Below are 22,970 nucleotides of genomic sequence, written 5' to 3'. Positions count from 1 at the left end.
TATTTAAATTATTAAGTTTCAAAGCTTTTTAATTAATTTTACATCAAGCCTGCTTTGTAGTTTTAGAATATTGCGGTAATAGTTAGATTTTATGGAATAAAGTGATGTTAGTTGAAAAGTTTGAATGTTATCTCCGGTTGATGGTGGGATTTGGTTTCTTGTAGGGAAAGAAACAAAGGATACCATTTGCATTGCTCATGGTGATGAGACACGCGATTTATAAAAAATTCGAATGAATAAAATTGTTCGGTCGAATCTGAGAGTTCGACTTGGAGATGTCGTATCTGTACATCTATGCGCTGATATTCCGTACGCAAGCCGTATTCACATCCTTCCCATCGACGATACTGTTGAAGGGTTTCGGGGAATCTATTTCATACATACTTGAAGCGTAAGTTTTAAATCTGCTCCCTGCACATATGATTGCCGTTCTTGTATTATATATTTGTATCATTAGTTTGTAGTTTGCAGCTTATTTGTCGGATTGTTACCGTCCTCTTTGGAAAGGAGACCTATTCCAGGTTCGAGGAGGGATGAGGAGTGTCGAGTTTAAGGTTATGGAGACCGACCCAGCAGAGTATTGTGTTGTTGCAGCAGGTACCGAATTTTTTTGCGAGGGGGAACCTGTTAGAAGAGAAGATGAGGATAGATTGGATAAAGTTAGTTATGATGATGTAGGTGGCATTAGGAAGCAAATGATTCAGATTCGTGAGTGCAATTGGTGGAATTGCCATTAAGGCATCCTCAACTTTTCAAATCAATCGGTGTTAAGCCACCTAAAGGGATTCTGCTTTATTGTCCTCCGGGTTCTGGCAAGACCTTAATAGCCAGAGCAGTTGCTAATGAAACCGGAGCTTTCTTCTTCTGCATTAATGGACCAGAAATTATGTCCAAAATGGCTGGAGAGAGTGACAGCAACCTTAGGAAGGCTTTTGAAGAAGCTGAGAAGAATGCTCCATCTATCATGTTTATGGATGAGATTGATTCGATTGCTCCTAAGCGTGAGAAGACCAATGTGAAGTCGAGAGAAGGACCGTTTCGCAGCTTTTGACTCTCATGGGTGGATTGAAATCAAGGGCTCATGCGATTGTTATTGGGGCTACTAATCGTCCAAATAGCATCGATCCTGCTTTGAGAAGATTGGGCAGGTTTGAAAAGGAGATAGAGATTGGTGTTCCGGATGAAGTCGGTCGTCTTGAAGTGCTTCGCATCCATACCCAGAACATGAAGCTTTCCGATAAGGTTGATCTAGAACGGATTGCAAAAGACACTGATGCTAATGTCGGTCCGACCTTGCTGCTTTATGCATGGAAGCTGAGCTGCAATGCATCAGAGAGAAGATGGATGTGATTGACTTGGAGGATGATTCCTTTGATGCCGACATACTTAACTCAATGGCGGTTACAAACGAGCATTTCCAAACTGCCCATGGACCTAGCAATCCCTCTGCTCTGCGTGAAACAGTAAGTGATTTACTTTCATTTGAAATTAAATTGGGTGCTTGATTTGGTGACTCAGGTCGTTGAAGTGCCTAATGTGAGCTGGGAGGATATTGGAGGCTTTGAGAATGTTAAACGAGAACTTCAAGAGGTGTTTATCATTATTTCATCACTTTGTAGCCTCAACTATTTTTTTTTATAAAATTTGCTTTCAAGCTTGTTGCTAACACTTGTATTTGTGTGTTTCTGTTTGTTGTGGCAGACGGTGCAATATCCAGTGGAGCACCTGGAGAAGTTCGAGAAATTCGGTATGTCACCTTCAAAAGGGGTCCTTTTCTACGGTCCTCTCGGATGTGGTATAACTCTCCTCGCAAAGGCTATTGCGAATGAATGCCAAGCAAACTTCATCAGTGTCAAAGGCCCTGAACTGCTCACTATGTGGTTCGGTGAGAGCGAAGCCAATGTTCGAGAAATATTCGACAAGGCCAGACAGTCTGCATCTTGTGTCCTTTTCTTTTATGAGCTCGATTCAATTGCTATACAGTTATTTTATTTGCTCCATCAATGACTTCAATCTTATATGCATATGTTTTGGGGGTATTTTAACTCATCTGATGACATTATGTAATCGGTGCAGAGAGGAAGCAGTGTTGGGGGTATTTTAACTCATCTGAAATGGATGGCAAGTCAGCCAAAAAGACTGTATTTATCATCCGCGCCACCAACAGACCCGACATTATAGACCCGGCACTTTTGCGGCCTGGAAGGCTTGACCAGTTAATCTATATTCCTCTCCCTGACGAGGAATCACGTCATCAAATCTTCAAGGCTTGTTTGAGAAAATCACCCGTCTCTAAAGATGTTGATTTGAGTGCACTGGCTACTTACACCCAAGGTTTTAGCGGGGCTGATATTACTGAGATTTGCCAACGAGCATGCAAATATGCCATCAGAGAGAACATTGAGAAGGTACACTTTGCTGCCTGTAGTTTCATTATAAATGGTTATAGAAAGATCGAGCTGTATTTGATATGCATGTTTTAAGATGCTCGGGGGATGTCAATAACTTCATAACTAAAAATTAAATCAAAATGGAACTATTTGCAGGACATATAGAAGGAAAGGAGAAGAAGAGAGGATCGTGAGGCAATCGATGAGGAAGAGATTGCAAAAATCAAGGCTGCACATTTCGAGGAGTCCATGAAGTCCGCTCGAAGGAGTGTTACCGATGCCGATATCCGAAAATACCTGTCATTTGCTCAGGCATTGTAGCAGTCGAGAGGTTTCGGATCCGAATTCAAGTTTTCAACATCCGCAACTGCTGCTGGGGGTGACCAAGACGATTTGTATAACTAGGATTATGTTACCCAGCTTATATTTTCTCTTAGGATTTATTTACTAGTACTAGTTTTTATAGATTTGGGCCATTAACTTGCTAACTACATGACATGGTTTTTGAGGATGGTGTGACCCTATGGGCTTGTGTATCATTGATCTATTAATATGATTATACAAGTTTTTCTTATTTCTTAGCACTTAAATCTTTTTTTTTTCTTTTTAAATCTCATTATGGATTTTCTTATTATATTTGTGCCTTTTTTTATACAATATCTAGAACTATTCATAGCCTCTCCCTGATTCTTAAATAGAAGAATAATACGCTTCAGCGCACTCGAATCCACAACCTCTTGCACTGATAATAATACCGATACCAATCAAGTTAAGACTCAAATCAACAATTTAACACCTAATTCTAAGTAAAACCTGGCATACATATTATTATAGGCCAAAGTTCTATTCATTCTACTTGCAATAACATCCTCATCTTATCAATCATGTTCTTAATTTGCTTAACCTCAATGTTGATCATGCTTGGCGTATGATATTTCAACTTATATTTTTTTTATGAGCTTAAAATACCCGTAAGTTTCTTGTATTTTTCATAAATTTGAAATTTATTTTTTTTTACTTTTGTTAAATTTGTTGGTGTGACATTTTGGAATTAAAAAGATCTACTCACTCCATAGCCATGTAATTAAAAAAAAGATGTTGTAATGAACTTAAATTTAGCAACAACAAAAAAAAATAACAATATTAGCAGTTGGACTCGAAATTTGAAATCTAAAAGAGTAGAGAAACTAAATTTCAAATTTTCGAAAAGTATATGGACTTATGACATATTTTAACCTTTTTATGATATATTTTCTCTCTAATATGTTTTATGCTTAATCTTTAAATGAATAATATTTAACGCACACTCATATTATCAACAAGCAAAAGATAAAAATTTGATGAATCTTTATAGTACAATAATGATTCGAATCAAAATTATTCTTGAAAAAGATAAACACTCAATCGATAGATCACGATTTTAGATTAAAAATACTGTCTTACGATTATTATTCAAATTTGGCAACGCCTGCCAATGTAACAACTTAACTGAAAATGTTGAAAAACTTAAGTCCTAAAATAAAGATTTTCTTAAGGTTGAATTCTGTAATTTTTTAAAAAATATTCTGTAACTACATTAAATTTCGAGGAAGCCAAGCATTTTCAAAACTGCTTTTTCCATTTGCAATATTGAAATTCGAGATCTTATTTAAAAATATTAAAATTTGTAACACTTATTCAACTTCATCTGACACACCATCGTGGAAAAGTTGGAAATTGCAAGTAGAAAGTAGTTTTTCTTTCGTTCTTCTCTTCCTGCGAACTTGGGTTCATCAAATACGTAGTCCACACTATAATTCAAAGTTCTCAAGATAATAATCTCACCTGCTATTGCCCATTTCCATTTCCTTCACTTTTATGTAAACCTATCGGATTGATTTTGATTCAAGTTATTATAAATCTGGGTTGGTTTAAATTTTAAAATTTTTGTGTTAGGATTATTTCAAGTTTGAATATTTTAAGTTTAAATTATTTTGAGTTTGAGATATTCGGGTTTTCTTTTTATCGAATTATTTCAATTTCAGATTAAGTTAGATTATTTATTCAACTTATCTTTGGTCTGGATCATTTGAGTTTAAGTATCTTTATTCAAGTTATCCCAATTAAATTTTCGAATTATAATTGAAATATCTACTTCTATTATAATACTTATTTATTAGTGTTGGACATTCGACTTTAATAAGAATTAGAGAAACAGTAAAATATCTAAACTTAGATATAAAATAATACATATATGACACTCGAGCTAACTTAAGTGCTTAAATTTTTAAGACTTTAAATTTGATCAATATTGCCAAAATTTCATTAAGTCTCAAAATACATATAACTTTATTCATGAACGGAATGACTCGCCCAACTTAACTCAACCCGAATTTAGGTAAAGATTTATAAATACCAGTTGAAATGATTGTATGATTTGAATTTTATTACATTTGAAGTTAAAGAGAGAGAATTTTATTACAATGCTAGCCGGAGTAGTCAGAAGTTAATAGCTTCGGCTCCGACATGGGCAAGATTGTTTGGAAACAATGGCTCGACGTTGACAAGCAGACAACGGGCGGCAAAAGGAGGAGCATTGAGGGGACTAAGCAAAGGGTGTTTGGTGGGTTTTGAAATGGTAACAAGTATGGCTGATATCTTTCAAATTGAAGTTTGAACTATCCTGGAAGGCTTGAAGATAGCATGGTTGAGGGGGAAAGCAACAGTGCCCTGTTTGATTGATATTATTAGGAATGGCTTTGCAACAAACAGTAATACAGTGGAAGTTCAACTGATTCATGAGTGGTGCAATAGAGAATGTCAAGTTGAGCTTCGACATATCTTGAGAGAAAGTAACAATGTTGCTGATTGCTTCGCAAAGGAGACATGAAGTAAAATGAATCAATTGGCTGTAGTCGTTAATGCTCCGTCGCATGTAAAAACTTTTAGAGGAAGATATTGACAGTTGAATGCAAATAACGTAGTTTAGACTCTAACTTTATTAACATTTAGTCAAAATCCTCTATTTAAAAATTGAAAAGAGGGTGGTAGATAGAGTGGAAGTACTTGACTTTTTGAAATATTGCAACCATTGGATTGCTTTATTCAAAGATTACTGGGATTGAGAATCTACTGAGTTGCTCACCTACTCTTATAATTTTCAATGCCCTTTCCATATGAAGCAAATAATTTTAGTTTCTAAGCAAAATTTAAATCTCACACGTTAAATTGATTTATTCTTAATTTTTTTATATCTATTTAATAAGAATTTATTTATTTTTTAAAAAAATTAAACATATCAAGATAACAGGGTCTCGTTTAATAATCCGTTTAAAAAAATAAAACAACTTAAAATTAATATTTTCAATTATTTATTTTTTAAAACATTCGTGGAAAAAATTACATACAATTTTTTTATAATAATGTGAAAACTAATTTGATATTGTTTAAAAAATGGTCACTCAATGTTTTTGGTCATCTAACTATCTTGAGTTTTTTGGTGTTTCTTTTTTTACCCTAACTAGTAGGTGAATAAAAAAGATAAAATTGAATATATGGGTGACCATTTTGTAACCTTTCATAGTTTGATGATTAAAAAAGAAATTTACTAATAATTGGATAGTCATTTTATAACTTTTCATAATTGGATGACTAAAAAAGAAAAGACCATAATTGAGTGACCTCTAACATAATTTACCTAATAATTGGTATTTGCTAGTTTTAAATAAAAATATTCCCACACTAATTAGCTGCATGAAACTTGCATTATGGCACTGGTAGAATACACCCTGCATATATATATATATATATATATATATATGCTCTGAGGTACTAAAATAGATGAATTAATTATTGTGCAAAACGGAAGAGTAAAGAATTTGGGCATGTGTACAGCAAAAAAGAAACTGTACCTTTCATTTAAACAAACTGTACTTATAGCTTATCATATGTTTTGGTCAACTTCTCCTGCAATTTTGGGAAATACCTAATATAATAATACAATTAAAAATAGTGGTTTTCGTCTCTCAAGTTATCTTTCCTTTTTTCATGGGCCTAATTCTAGTTTTAGTCATGCAAAGTTTTGAGAATTTAATTTAATTTTTTACTTTTTAAAGCAAACTTTAATTTAGCATAATCGAGTCCTTTTATTTTTTCTAATAGGTTTAAATTGATGATACTATTAGTTCTCGTTGATAAAGGGATGAAATAGATTATTATTATTATTACTATTATTCGGACACACAATCAATGTCACATGATAATTTAGTCAATTATGTTCAACTAATAATAAATTCACTTGTAATAAGGGTTTGAGTCCAATTTTGCATGGTTTTTGTTCTCAAGCATCCTGATGAGGCACTCTTATTTTATTAACCTACTGTCTCTTCAAGTTTTGAACTTTTGAGAGAGTGACAAATGATATGTCACAATCTTCTCCTAACAAAGTTACCTCCTTCAACAACATATCGAATACTTAAACTTACAATATTAAAAAAAAAACCTTTAATAGTACTATAAAAATAAAGGGACTAAAATCACAATTAGACCATATCCCATCAGTCTAACTATTGCATGAACGATAACGCAAAGGAACCAGATTTTCAACGCAGATATGAATCTATATTCTTCATTAGCAATCAAAGTACAAATTAAGAAAAAAACTTGAAAAAGCCAAATTTCCACACCTAGTAAGTAATCTCATGCTTTGCATAGCTTACAAGCTAATTAACTTGTATGGTATGGATTGAGTTTATTTTCGGTTTAAATTCATATTTAGATTTAAATGGATCGAGGGTAAGTTTGGATGGGCAATTCGATATGGTGAATTTAGTTTACTTTTTATCTCTCGTTACAATATTTAATCTTACTACTACTGTTATTTTTACACTAAGGTAAACGCATGGTCTATCCAATCCCACCCAGACTATTTGTGAATAAATCAGGTTTGGATCCAGGTAGAACCACTCTAACCTCTATATCCTTCTTTAGCAATTAAAGCACAAATAAATGAAAAAAAAACTGAAAAAGCCAATTTTCATACCTAATAAATCATCTCATGCTATGGATAATTTTACAAGGTGAAAAAACTAATAGGAGAGGAAATTAAGACAGCAGCTCTCAAATAACCTCAGTTTTTAGTAGCTAATTATACATCGATTTAAACTGATCATATGCATATTAAACATGAACCGGCGTAGAATTCGGCGGAGTCGGTGCCGATAAAACCACATTACCGACCCGTTTTCCACGTTCGGATCTGCTATTTTCAGCAAACTTTACGCTTCCTTCATGCAAACCCTTCGTTTTCTCATCTTCACTCCATTCTTTCATGTAGTAATATTCTTCGGTTGATTTTACAGGGTCTTTTGATGGCGGAAGGAACATGCTTCCCCATTGTGGGAAATGCAAGAACGCTACGGGTATGGTGCAAATGACAGCCGTTGCACCCATCAACGAAAGGCCGGTGGCCGTGGAGAATCTGGAGCTGGAGAAAAACACTAGCTGCGTCAAACCCGAACCAAAGTTCCCGCCGGCGCCGGTGAGGCCCGATATGAGTCCCAACGACCGCCGCGAGACGAATGGGACGACACCGAAGGTCGCACCGCATGCGGCTTGGGTCCCGAGCGAGAAAAGGATCATTGCTAAGATGGCGATGGGGAGTGAGTCGGCTCGGCCGAGCCAGATACAGAAGGCAGCTCCTAGGGTTTGGAAGAACCAGAGGGTCCATAGCCTGCCTCTCATACCGAACAATCTTGCGGCTTTATCGGAGGCGTAGCCACCGAAGGGACGAGCAAAGAAGTTGGCCATGCCGAAGCTTGCTGCTATAGTCCCGGCCGTGTGGATTTTAAGGTTAAATCTGTCGTAAAAATATCCTGAGATGACATTATTAATAGTCAATTCAATGCCCATTGAGAAGCCATAAAGGAGGAAAAAGATCCATGTTCTATAGTTGGTGACGGCATGTCGAAAAACCTAAAAAGAAAAAACGAAAAACAGGTCAGCACCATATGTAAGAATAACGAGTACGGGTTTTTATTTTGTTGGATTAAGGACTTTACCTTGGAGAACTTGTCTTTGGAAACTTCACCACTCTTTTGAAGGGCAGCAAGGTTACCATCAGGCAAGTCTTGGCCAAGGGTTAGAACCAAGATGCCCATAATGACATGGAACCAGCCAGGGATGAAAAAGGCAATCCTCCAGGCAGTGAAAGGGGTTGCACCAGCTAGCTGGATTAATTGAAAAGCTAAGGGCATCAACAGTTGAGTCACACCACCGCCCATGTCACCCCATCCACCAGCACACCCATTCACAAGCCCTATGATCTTCCCATTGAACATTATGGTGGTCCAGTACTGACACGACACAAAAGTGGCGAGCGCGAAACCGATCATGAATCGGACCGCCAAGTACCCCTGCGCATCGGCAACGAAGGACATGCAGAAAACGGTGGGGGCCGATAACAATAGGAGAAAGGCAGTGCCGTATCTTGCACCAATTAGGTCACAAACAGCACCCATAACCAGCCTGGAAAGTATACTCCCAGAAACTGAAGCAACCCCAGCATTCCCAATATCTGCTTGTTTCAAATCCAGGTTATCTCGGATGATGGGAACCAAGGGTGCTGCAGCGAAGGTGGAGATGAAACAAGTGAAAAAGGAGATCCAAGCAAGGTGAAACGTTCTCATGTGAGGCTTAGCAAATGAAAAGACTTTGAAAGTTGTGGCTCTATGCTCTGAATCAACGGGCAAAGCAAATTTCGCCATGGTGCTATCAGTTGGGGCACTTGGTGATGCCGCAACTGAGAAGGCAAATGTTTGCTCTCTACCCGTTACTCCATGCATTGAAGTCCCCATGGAACCTTCATTTTCAGCCATTTTTTTCTTGATTCTCTGTTATGTAAAGAAAACAAGAAAGTTGCTTGGTTTAATGTATCGGGGGAGGAGAAGATATGGGTATTTATAATTGAGCTAAGGCAAGGAACTTGCACAGGGTGTGGTATTGGTTGATTATAAAAATGCACTTGAAAGAAAAAACAATTAAATAAATTATTAAAAGAACTTTTGAATAAAATTGACTATATAAATCTTTTTTTTTTCTATAGAAAATAAATAATGCTTGAAAATTGAAATATTATAAGGTATTAGAGGAGCATTATTGGTCTCCTACGTACCCCTAGCCATGACCAACCATATCCAAGTTTTTACCTTGAAGTAATTGGTTGCTCGAGAAGTAAAATTAAAAACTCAAGTTTGGACAAATTTTTTTAAGATTGAATGGACTCCATTTATTTTTAATTTAGATATTAAAATATATTAAAAATAATAAGATAATATACAAAATAAAAAATATTAAATAATTTAAAAATAAAAATTAATTACAATTATTAAACATAAATAAATATAAAAACATCAAAATTCTTAAACTTAAAAAATTCAAAATTCGAAACTGAAATTAAAAAGGTATTTAAAAATATTTATTTGTAAATCCTTTAATAATTTTTTTATTCTACATTATTAATAATATAACTGAGGATGAAGAAACCTACAAACCGTGAATGCATCATACATTAATTCTTAAAAATATTGGTTCTTTATGATTTGATTTTGTCGTTGATCGACTTTCAAATCAACTTGCGAATGGCTTAGTTGAGCACCCATTTTTGCTCGAAAATGGTCCGTGCATATGAAAAGTCAAATATCCAGCAGTTATGACCTTATAATAAATTTAATTCTGATTCTTGATCTTTTAGCTATTGCAACATCGCTCTTCCTGAATTTATCTCACGTAAATATTAGTTGGATGATAGTATTATAATAATTTAGAAGATAATATGTTTTTTAATTTAATTAATTTAGGGTTTAAAAGTAATGAAAGTTAAAAGGATTTTTTTAGATTTCAATCTTATATTTGAGTAATTTAAACTAAAAGTTAAATAACATAATTTTTTTCAAAAAATTGAAGACAACGAAACGCAATGAGAAAAGGGTAAAGATAAAAAAGAACACAAAAATTAGGTACTAAGACTTTTGTATTTAAATGTGATCATGGTAAATCTCATTTATTCAAAAATTACTATTTTATAATACACAAAATACATAATTAAATTACTAAAAATTTTATAATTAAAGCTTTTATAAATTATTTTTGTATCTTCTATATATATGTTTTATGGTTCATGTTCGATATTTGTGACTCTCCCTCTCAATAATGTCGTCTTCAAAGTTCAAACTTACATTTTCTCCTTAAGAGTGTAATGTACCTTACTAGTGTATCAAACACTTGTTGGTAAAACTTTTATAAAATATTTAATTGTAATTTGATTATTTATTTTTATTATTAAATTTGATTTAAAGCCAGTCTCGATTCTAATTTTTTGAATTTAAGTTTTATCAAGTTTAGGGATTAAACCTTTTTGACTTCGAGTTTTTAATTTTTTATCAAATCAAAACTTAAATAAGTTAAGCTTTTTAAAGTCAGACTTAGGATCATTTATTCATATTATGTGGAGGCTTTTTGCTTTCTCTTATTTTTTTTTCAGGTGATTTTATATTATTAATTTCTTAAGATATTCCTTTTGGGTTTGTGTTATTTAAATGGATTTATGGGTTAATTATGATGTATTCAAACTACTATTCATATTCTAAATTAATTTTCAAATTTCAAAGTGTTTTAATTATGTAAAGAGTTCTTTTTGTATAAAGAATAAGTGTTATAGATGAGTGAATAGAATGTACCGAGAGAAGGCAGAGAGGAAGATTGAAACAGACCATGTAACACTGAACACAACAAGTGGTGATTTGTAAGGTGGAAGAAAGTTGTGTGTGGTTGAAGAAAAGGTTGAGCAAGGAAATAAATTGAGAGGCATTAGAGAGAATTGGGAGAATCCAATTGCCAAGAGTGCCAAAAATCCTTTCACTAATTGTGAAAGACTCTTATTTATAGCGTCTAAAGAATGAGGGTAACAAAGTTAACATTAAATAGGAATAAAGAGTGAGATTTCAATTACAAAGGCATTGATATTTTTTTTTATCATAAAGATTTTAAGTTATAATGATAATGGGAATGATAAATAGTGAGTAAAAGTTCACTATTTTTCTGAAAGAAAAAAGGAGAATCACTCAATGTTACACGAAAAGTTAATAGGAAACTTCTTAACTACCTTTCTAACCCACTAAGCTAAGCTCTCTAGAACGTCTCAAGAGTGAAGAACCTTGCCATATTATAGGGCTATTTCTACCTCTACTTTGGTGAAATGATACCTTATAAAACATCTTCCACAGAACATCTCTTGATATGCAAGGTGAGGAATGTTTCTGAATAAGGGTTATTTTGATTTATTCCAAATGTGAGTTATTCTCAACTTATAGTTATTTTGAACATGAGTTGTTCTATGATAATGCTTTTTTGAAGAGCTTGTTTTGAAATAATGGCTCTTCTTTAAAACACATTTTTTTCAAAAGAATAGAAGTTGTTCCAAACAATAATTATTTTGAACATGGTTATTCTTGAAACATAATTGTTTTAAACAAGAGCTACTCTAAATCTTAGTCTTAACATAAGCTATTCTCAAATGACAACGACACTAAATGATAGTTGTTCTAAACTGAAGCCTTGGATTGAGCATAGTTATCTATGGCATAGCTATTCTCAAATAACGGTTGTTCTGAACAAAATCTATTTTGAACAATAATTGTTATTTTGGAATTGATATTAAGTGAAGCAACGATGCTACTTATTTTAAGCTTGGTAGTATAATTTCCTGAAATAGTAACCAAAATTAAGTATCTACAAGTTATCAAAGTATCAATATCGTATCAATCATGTCTTTCTATCCGCCTAGCTAATAGTTTGGCCATGGGCTTTTAACAATCATTAGTTTGCTTTCCAGATCAATTATTGGACAACAAAGATCCATTACAGGTACCTTTATTTTGTGTGAATTTTTGGAATCAAATTCATGATTTATCAAATGATCTGATGTCGGAAGTGATGGCCACACAATTTGGAAATTTCATTGGTCATTTTCTGGAATATGGTGTTGTTGGGATCTAGTGCCCTTAGTACAGTAATATCGTCAAATGTACTTGTAATTTTTCGAATAAATTGGCGTAAATAAAATTTTCATTTACATTAAATTAATTTGTATAATTTTCTCAACAATTTTTCCACGCAAAACAAAATGTGAATTAAATATTAGCTTATTGATTATCTAACATTTAACTAATATTAAGTTGCATTGTATGGCTGGATAACAATGCAAGAAGACAAATTATATTACTAGATAATTTAAATGATCCATAGTCTAATAAAAATTGAGCAAATCAATTAAAAATATTATATTGTCTATCAAGTCTAGTTCGGAGGATACTTTGTCTTGAGTGTCGAAGCAGATGACTTACATAGAGACATAGATGTGAATTGACAGTACATCAGACATAATCTAAGTAAAATAAATCCTAAATTCGTTTACAGATTTATTCACTTGTCACGTTCATGGTGTGGCTTACCTCAATCTTGAGTAAGTGATGGACTATGTGTGCGTGACTCGCATACTTTAATGTATTAAAATCTTGAGTTTAATTGTTAATAGAGCTGAAAGCTGGTACATTGGATATAAGACTTACGAATGACATAGCTTCACCTACAATAGTGGAACTATTAGGATCTAGCACCCTAAGTTTAATTAGTTTATTTTTCATTTGTACTTGTAATTTTTCGAACAAATTGGTTTAAATAAAATATCATTATTCACATTAATATCGTTTGTATTTATCTTCAACGATTTTTGCATACAAAATAAAATGTAAACAAATATTGACTTACTGAATACCTAATGTTTAAGTAGTACTAAGTTACCCATCAACTAGCTACAAGAGGGTTTCAATTTAATGAGAACAAGTTTTGGATTGAAGAGCTACTTGATTTCGTTGAGATAGTAGCAGCTGCTGGAAAAAAAATAGATTTTTGGAAGCTTTGAGGCATATTCTCAATTAGTAAAGGTGAAGATTTGGATCATAAAATTATGGTTTTATATTCTACCCTATGAGACCTTTACAACGGTACATCATTTGCTCAAAATGGTTGAGTGATGAATGAGAAATTGATGCTCAAAGTAAGCCACTTGTGAATTATGTTGAGGAAAATGGAAAGCTTAGTCCCACATTGGTTAGATATGAAGTGTGGAATATGTTTATATATATGAACCAACTTAATGGTTATGGAATGACTAAACTAATGCTCTTCTTTGTACGCAAGAGGGGTGCAAATCCAAACCTGTTGGGGGGTTAGGGGTGCATCTGCACGACATGGGCAATGCGAAATGTTCGGACCGGTCGGGCCCTTCTATGCTTGTGAATATTAAAGGTTAGTAGCTCCCTTAATTCACGGACGTTATATTATCTATGCAAAGTCGGAAGCACCACTAGCTTTGTCACTATCAAGAGTTTCAATTAATTCTATAGGAGCTGCAGCCAACACATTTACCTCCTCCATATCAGTAGCAACCATCTTGGCAATCCGATCTGCAACATGATTAGCCTCCCTAGGAATATGTCTTACCACCCAATGCTCTGTCATCTGTAGCAGATGCAAAATTCGTCTGACCAGAGCTAAAACTAAGTTAGCTACAATTTTCCTCTAGATTGTATGAACTACCCTGAGGCTATCAGTTTGAATCAAAATCCTATCGAAACCTTGCTCTTGTAAAAGTGTCAGGTCATTCAAGATACCCCATAACTCAGCATCAAAGATTGAACACTTCCCCAATGAATGATTAAAATCCATAATCCATTCCCCTAGATGATTTCTCACCACTAAGATACCCCATAACTCAGCATCAAAGATTGAACACTTCCCCAATGAATGATTAAAATCCATAATCCATTCCCCTAGATGATTTCTCACCACTCTCCCTGCGGACGCAAAACCTAGATTCAAATTAACTGTCCCATCAATATGCAAGTGAACTTAATTATCTAATAAAGAATTTCTCCAATTTGTGGTGATACTTTTATTATTATTTGATATTTAATAATATTAACGCAATTGTGAATGTTTTTTTCTCACGATGTTTTGAAATATTATGTCTATCAACTAATGATTATAGATTAAATATAGATTATTAACATTGATAAGGGACTAAGTGAGAAAGTGAAAATTATTTGAACCTCATGTGATGGCTTGATGGTCAAGGGTGTTCACTGCCCCATGTGTGGCCTGGGTTTGAGTCGCACTAGTTGCATTTGTTGTTTAGGTTTTGCCCTATTATTATAATTCACCGAAAAAAGTAAAAATTATTTAATAGACGATGAGATACTATTATAATATCTATATTTTAAATTTATATTTATTTTTCATTTTTTTTGAAATTTCCTTAAATTATTATTAGTTACAAGAAACCGATCTAATTTTCGGTTCGATTTTTCAATTATAGTGCATATTAAACTAAAAATAGTATTAATATTTAATGCATTGATAATTTATTTAATTTATTTACATCAAATTTTTAAAAATCAAAACAATTAAGATCGAAGAGTAGAAAGTATGGATCTTCAACATGTCTATCTTTTAAAGATTGTACAAACAAAAAATTTTAATATTGTACAATTAGTTTAATTATGATTTTAAATTTTTATAATTTTTTACACAAAGTTTACTTTTATCTGCAACTCTTTTTGTCTTTAAATTATAATTTTTATAATTTTATAATTTTAATTGGTTATAACTATATATATATTTATATTAGTTTTGGTTACTAATATCAAACTACCATTTTTTTTACCATTCATAGTTAATTAATTAGTTATGTAATTTTATTTTCACAAACTAGTAAAACTTGCTTAATATTTTGTTAATACTTTTTTTAATTTATAAATATTTTTTTTGTGTTTATTTTAATTTCTTCATACACAGCCATAATTTTCACAAACACAATAAAATTAAATAGCCGTGAGATGTGGTGTGGTACAGTGATAGTTGTTTACTTCATCCCTTAACTATGAGATTAGGGGTTCGGTCTCTAGTCTACCCATGAGAATAAAACATATTTCAATTGCCAGTTGTTTACCTCTTTGGAGAGCACCCACAACGAGAGTATTAATAACTGCTATCGACACATTTATAACCTGAGTGAAAATATTATGTAACAAAGTTCTAAAAAATGATTTAAAAACTTAAATGTGACTTTGATTGAAATCATAAAATTGAAAGAAAATTTTGAGGTCTTAAGTTTAAATTCTATAACGTGTATGTATTTTTAAATTGTATGTAAAAGGATAAAAATCTCCTCAAATTTATTTGTTGTTTTATAAAAATATTGGGCTTTTGAAAATATTTATCTTTCAATTTTGGTCTCAAAATTAATTTTTTTTTATAATCTATTATAGGTTATGATCATATCTATTCTTTTTGACACAATACCTAGAACTACTCATGCATAGGAGGATAATGCGTTTTAGCATACGCGAACCCACATCTTCCTGCATTAACAGCAATATCCATGCCAATCGAATTAAAACTCAATTCATCAACCTAATTTTTCTAAAAAAACGAAACATGAACTCGATTCGAAATCTTTTGAGGTTGTCATCTTGTCTATTTTTCTTGCACAAAATATGTGCATATATATTATACCAAAAAGAAAATGATAGTACACGTCATTATATAGTCATAAAAAAACAAGTCAACGGTCAGATAAAAACAAAACAATAAGTTAAAAGAAAAATTGCGAGATAAATGTGAAGTTAATAAAATAAAATGTGATGAAAATGAAGAAACTAAGCAGACATGTGAGATAATTGAAAAGTCAAACAATAAAGCATTTTCTAATAATATTGCAACAAAAATATTAATGTAAAAACAACTGTGAGGTTAGACTTTTGAAAAACTTGGATTATTCCCAACTACTATGGACTCTCTTACACTGCTTTTCTTTCTATTAATTTTTAAAATGGTGGGTAATAATAATAATAATAATTAAAGAGATATGTACGGCTTTGAATACATCAGCAAGTGTTGAATATGTACTTTCATGTGTACCCTTTGATTTCATCATCAACTTCGGGGAGGCTTCATCGTGTTTCTTCCAAACATCTTTGATCATGCAATCATTTTTGTACAGACTCCAATTTACATCAGCAGTTGGTGTCATGATGTGCCACCCTTCCTCCATTTTGGCATCATTCTATTACAAGGGTCTAAACGCAATTTTACTAATATATTAACATAAAATTTATCAAAATTTAAATGTTTTAGAGAGGTTACACTACCTTTGTATATGTATGTAAGGGCATAATTAGCAGACGCGAATTTAGGGGACTAACAGTGGCCGGCCCTCCTAAAATAATTTTTTTTTTTATTTTGGTCTTTTAAAATTTTAAATTAATAAATGTAAAATTATACTTTAACCCTTTAAAAATGATAAAATTTTAATTTAATTTTGCCGCCCTAAAGAAATTTTCTAGTTTCATCCCTAAAAATCAGGACAGAATCCTTGGTTGAATGGTATAATTTCACTTTGGTGAGTCTATGATATAAATAGTTTAATTTAATCATTTGTCTTTTTTTTAGATGAAAACATTACAATTTTGGTCCCTTCCAGAAGTTAAATTTTTTATTTAAATTATTTTTAATACAAAATGTTTAACTTTCACCTCTCAAATTTTTTGTTTTATCTTCCTTCCTTCATATAATTGGTAGTTTCACATTTAATTTCCTTTTTGTGAAAAAAACCTAACTGATCTAACTTCCCAATACAATCATTCATCAATCCTACTATTCCTATAATTTCCTAAAATATGCTCATAACCTAAGTTACGTTCGCTAGTTTGATCCCAACTTTGTGCTAAGCTATATTGTGCTACCCAGCATAAAGAAATTTTAATGGTTTCTAAAAAGTTCAAGAAAGTCCCTGAAAAATAAAGAGATTTCTATTCTTCCATATTCGCCATACTAACACCCTAAAGAAGGTTGGCCATGGAACCCCGTTCCTTAATCTCCATCCTAAATTTCTCAAATTTGTCCTAATCCATTTCGAGAGACTTCTTGAGAAAATACATCTTAATATGGTAATATGACGTATGCATTTTAATATTTTTTATAGTACGTAAAAGTTGACATCGTGATTGAAAATATACATCTCGAGAAGTAAAAGACTAAGAAATGATGAAACTATAATAAAAGGACTAGATTAGTCAAAAACACATAATGCAGGGACTATCTATAAAATTTAATCATCTCACCAACTCAAGCAAATTTCCTAGATCTTTCCTTGCTGTAAATATATATAATATAACTTCTAGTACACGCATTTTACGCGGAAAGATGAAGGTAAAACCATTTTTAACAATAGGAAAATCGGCCGATTTAAGTTGAATTAATATAATAATATGATCCTAATCCTAACTTCAGAAATAAATAATATGATTGTTAAATTTGAATAATCCAATCTTAAACAATTAATTAAAATATTTAAATTTAAAATTAAATCAAACTCAAAATAATATAAAACCATGGTGGTTACTGCTTACAGTTATGGCGCATCTCACGGTGATGGTGGCGGCCGTACTACCAGCTGACTTAGCCCTGGATAACGCCTAGCATCACGGACACCCGCCGTGGTCTAATAAGTTGTCTATTTTAAAACCTTTTTATCAATTAATATATAAAATAATATGAAAATGATAACAAATTATCATCATATGGACCGTACATTTATTTATGTAACAAACCGTACTAATCACGACTTTTATGTATTTTTAATATTTTCCTTTTCTAATAATGGCGGTCCATTGTCTTCCTTATAAAGCAAAAGCAAGCAAGCCTACGTGCCAATGACTTTGACAATTGAAAACTTTTAATATTGGCCAAATTTTACATACAGTCCCTATACTATACGTTTTTTTATGGATTTAATCATTTATTACAATTTGGCCCTTTCTAATTCCTTCACTTATTGAAATAAAACTAACTCTTTTCTACCCTTATATTATAAGTTATAACCGGACGTCTCTTCAAATTAAGGTACAGTGTCAGCTACTTTGAGCACATTAGTTCTCTGTTTTATCAAGATTACTCTTAGCTTCCATGCATATTCATCACCCTTTGATAGGACTTAATTTTCTTGACTTGAAAAATTTTGGGATTATTTAATTATATATACTTGAATTCTTGTAGTCCCTTTGATAGGACAATTCATCACCCTTGAGGCCTAACGACAAAACTCTATTAGTATTTCGTTAAAAGAATTCCGCCTCACGCGCTCGTCTAAATATCATATTTAGTAGACTCATATAATCTAAAGAAGACATATTGAGAAGAAATTTTAATGACATCAATTAATCTATCACATTTAATAAACTCTCGTCACCTTATCTCGATACTAATACTCAATGGTTGGAGCCCACATTCAACCTTTCTTTCTTCTTTAAATATCTCTTTAATACTATGGTAAAAGTGCATGAAAACAGCCCTCTCCCTCAATGATGTGAACCCCATAAGCAACCCCTATCTTTTGTGTTGAACAATAAGTTTTTCTATGGAACATATAAGTTATTGTTTGAGTGTTTTATGTTAAAACATGTTTATTTTAATTAAAATTTGATTAAATTATGGTTTGAACATTTTAGTTTGTTCAAATTTAAAATTTAGCTTCCGTTTTTTATGGCATAATATGTTCTGAATTTTTTTATATGTCATTAATTAATCCAAATAAATTTAAATAAAATTTAAAATTTATCCAAATAATTAACACCATTATTAAATATTCATGCTAAAATGCTATTCAAACATGAAGAGTTAGAAGGAAAATTTCAACAACACAAAATTCGTAGGCATTTTAATTGAAATAGTTAACTTAAACTAACTAACTAACAACATAAAAACAAAACATCAAATTATGATAAATTAAAATATAGGGATCTACTCTGAAATTTAAGCATATTAGAGATATCAAAACTATAATTTAATATTAAAATTATTTGATGATTTATTGTCTCTGTTTGTCGGTAAAAAAAGTAATGATGGTGAAAGTTTTAAAATAAATTATGATTAGGTTTTTAATGATAAAATCGATTGTGGTATATCCCAAGTCAACAGTGGTTATGAAATTTCTTATTTGATGGCTTTTGGTATATATATTGCTTATGTTGCTGTCTACATTTGTCGTGATTTTTCTTTTTGTCATACGTGAATTTTGATGTTATGGTACGTGATTCGATGCTCAAATTGATATATATATATATGAAAAGGTGATTTAAGTTTTCGACAATTTCTGTGTTTTGTCTTCTTTTTTTTAATTTAAAATCTCATATCTAATTATTTAAATTATTTTATTAAATTTATTAATGTGATATTTAGTATTCATGTAATAAAAGAAATAAACTTTTATGATAATTATATTAACAACTAAATTTGAATTTTTAAATTCAAATTACAATAAAAAATAAGAAAACTAAATTTAAAAATTACAAAGGAACAGCATCTGATAATTGCTAATTTATGAGAATAACAACTTAATTAATAATGTATTTTTGCAGATCATTAATTTAACATGGCCAAGTTGAATTATTTTACTTTTTTTCTCTCTCTTTCTCTCTATATTTTCATGTGCCAAGTTGCTATGGTTAATTATTTTCAGTGAATATGTTTAACATAAAAGAAGAAGAAAAAAATCTCCCATGAATAAAATAATTAATTGTAGAAGTTATTAAGTTTGTTTATGTAAAATTTGAGCGTCGATAATTACAATGAATCACAAAGAAATAGAAGGAAAGAAGACACAAAATTTTATATGAAAACCCTTTCGGGAAAAAACAGTAAAAGAAAATTCACTATATCGAATTCGAATGATACAATAGAAGTATAGACTATGTCTATTTATAGTTTTATAAAACCATATTCTAATCAAAGTCTAATAGAAGTAATGCAGTAAGGTTAAAATACCTTATTCTAATTAAACTTCGATGCAGATTCCACTTGCCCTAGTGGATTCCCTTATCTTGCCACTTGTATTTTATTTTAACAGGAATTTGAATCACACAACTCTAACAGTTTAATAGTTGTTAAATTTGTTTAGAAACTATTGTATTTTACTCTTAAATCGATTATTTTCTCATTCCAATCTATTATTTCCTTATTTAAGTAAATTAGAGATTGTAATGCTCTAACCTAATGCATTTGCTAATTTATTTTGATGTTTTGTCTTATAATTATTTATTTATTTTTTCTACTGCTTTAGCAAACATTTGTTTTGGGGTCAACTTTCTAGAAGTCAGACTAAGTTGATAACTACATGGCATCCTATCCCTTAATTCCTCACTCAAACATGGATTAATGAACCCAAATTAAACAAATATTTTCTAGACTTTTACATCATATTTTAAATAGATTCCTTCTAATCACATTTTGGGTGAGTTGGGTTTAATTTGATCTGAATTTTTTAAATTGTTCTATCAATGTTGTATTTAAATAGGGTTAATTGTATTAAATGTTTTTAAATTAGGACTTAGATTTTAACTTGGTATAAACTTCAAAACATTTTAACTGAGTTATTAAAATATCATTATTGTGTTAATCGGGTTATTCCACCAGTCTAACGTTAACTTGAGTGTTAAATGATAACTTAGATATGATATGGAGCATATTTAAAATAATGCGGTTCAATTTTTAAACATGTGTATGCTTCTTGCATAGACAGTGTAGATCTAACGTGTTCAAAAATTACAATATCATTAAAATTTAAGAGATTTTTTTAACATGTTAGATCCAAATTGCTCATGCGATTGTGTTTTAAATTTGATTTACTTAATACCCAAGCCAACAACTAGGTTGACGGGAGGAATAGATTGATATGCTATTGATAATTTGAGAATTCAATTCGAATGTTTTGAAGTTTGTAGGCTAATTTAGAATATGGGTCATAGTTCAAGGACATCCAATGTAATTAAACCTTATAAATATATAATTTAAAGCGGCTATAGATAAAACCAACGTCCAATGGTCATCTTCAAATTTTGAAAACTTTTCATTATGTGTTTTAATTTTTTTTATGAAAATTTTAATTAGAATCTTTCAAAATATTAATTAAGTCCCTAAAAGTTTTAGAATTTTTAATTAGACCCTAATTTTTTTGAAGGTCTCATCAATTCCCTCCTAATTTTTGAAAACTTTAATTAAACTCTTCGCTTAAAAAAATCTTATTAAGTTCCTAACATTTTTGAAAATTTTAATGACATTTTCTGAAATTTTTGAAAATTTTAAACAACACCTTAAAACTTAGGGCATGTTTGATAAATCATTGAAAATTTTTATTTTCAATCATTTAATTTTTTGTAAATTGTGTTTGATAACCATATCACCTAATGTGGAAAATATTAAATTGATTTTATTTTTCAAAATCTTATTTTTGAAATAAATTATTTCATCATTTTATTAAAATATTAAAATTTTACTTTAATTTTTATCCAAAACTAATCAAAATAAAATAAATAATAAATATTAATAAAATTATTTAGTAAATATTATAATTTAAATGCAGTGCTGATAAAATTCAATATTAAAAATTAAAATTTTCAGTAGTTAATTTTTCAATTTATCTCATCATAATTTAGAAATATACTGCAAAAGCAAAAGCAATTGAATGATTAGCAATCTTAAGCTATTGGGCCTCCTTGAGGAAGAAGTTGGATCTCAAGCTATCCCATGAGCTTTGGGCTTCCCATATGAGTAAGGTAATTTGATGTCATCCAATTCAAATGATTTGTTTTTTTAAAACATAAATTCATTCATTCATTCCATGAATGAAACTATATAATTTAAGGAAAAAAACAAACAAACAGTCGTCGTAGATGGTGAATGATACGTTGACAATTGGTTTTGCCACAACTCAAGTATGACATATCTGGAGTGATTGCAAGCATCTAATACGATAAGAAAATCAGCCTCGGATGGTCCAAATCGGCAAGCAAAATTTGACAAAAGAATCGAACATTCACCAAAATAGAGAGGATGACAACAAAACCATCCCGAAAATCACTTGTAAAGCTAAGATTACATGCATAAACAAGACTAAAAAAACATGCTACAAGAGCATATAAAAAATTCTAAAACTGAAGACTTATTAAACAATGAAAAAACAAACAAAAAACTTAAGACAACACGAGTCCAAATCAATTTGTGAAATCATTTATTATTTTAAAATACTCTCAAACATATTAAAAAGTTTACGAAAACTCACTCACTTTCCAAGAAAAATTAGTGGTGACCGGTGAAGTTTTAGCAAACAATAAACATCATCATTTGTGCATCACAACTTGTGAAGACAACAAAGATACTTATAAAATAGATTTGTAAACTAAAAAAAGAAAAGACATGTGTAATAAATAAAAAGAATAAATAAAGAAATGGTTGATGGGAGGGAAAAAAGGCAGGCAATAACCAACCTGGCACACAATTGGACAAAACAAAAGATATGAAACAAATTGCTTGAACAAAAAGAGAAACTTTTATGGCTTTTCCACTATCACTTTTTCAAATAATTTTTTATTTGGTGCATTTCAATAAATAAATTTATGCATTACAAAAGAAATATTAAAATTAAATTCA

General features: G+C 31.2%; 1 protein-coding gene and 1 pseudogene across 1 annotated transcript; one reads left to right on the top strand and one right to left on the bottom strand.

Annotated features, from left to right (window-relative positions):
* The first annotated feature begins 124 nt into the window (after positions 1-124).
* LOC107927067 (cell division cycle protein 48 homolog) lies at positions 125-2,964 on the top strand (annotated as a pseudogene).
* A 4,417-nt stretch (positions 2,965-7,381) lies between these two features.
* On the bottom strand, positions 7,382-9,416 carry LOC107927062 (high affinity nitrate transporter 2.3). The gene is made up of 2 exons (XM_016858031.2): positions 8,429-9,416; positions 7,382-8,342 (listed from the first exon to the last, which is right to left on the bottom strand). The coding sequence occupies exons 1-2, from the start codon at positions 9,242-9,244 to the stop codon at positions 7,548-7,550; spliced, it is 1,611 nt and encodes a 536-aa protein (XP_016713520.2). The 5' UTR covers positions 9,245-9,416; the 3' UTR covers positions 7,382-7,547.
* Positions 9,417-22,970: the final 13,554 nt, after the last annotated feature.

Source organism: Gossypium hirsutum, chromosome D03 (assembly GCF_007990345.1).
Source record: "Gossypium hirsutum isolate 1008001.06 chromosome D03, Gossypium_hirsutum_v2.1, whole genome shotgun sequence".
In the NCBI taxonomy this organism is placed as follows: Eukaryota; Viridiplantae; Streptophyta; class Magnoliopsida; order Malvales; family Malvaceae; genus Gossypium; species Gossypium hirsutum.
The sequence above is the reverse complement of the archived record's forward strand: the minus strand, read 5'-3'. Positions and strand labels throughout refer to the sequence as shown.

What these genes read in the sequence shown, in the direction of transcription:
- LOC107927062 (XM_016858031.2), bottom strand. Translation starts at nt 9,244, where the DNA reads ATGGCTGAAAATGAAGGTTCCATGGGGACTTCAATGCATGGAGTAACG. An exon ending in CCAAAGACAAGTTCTCCAAG is followed by an intron (nt 8,343 to 8,428) that starts GTAAAGTCCTTA and finishes TTTTCTTTTTAG; the next exon opens with GTTTTTCGACATGCCGTCAC.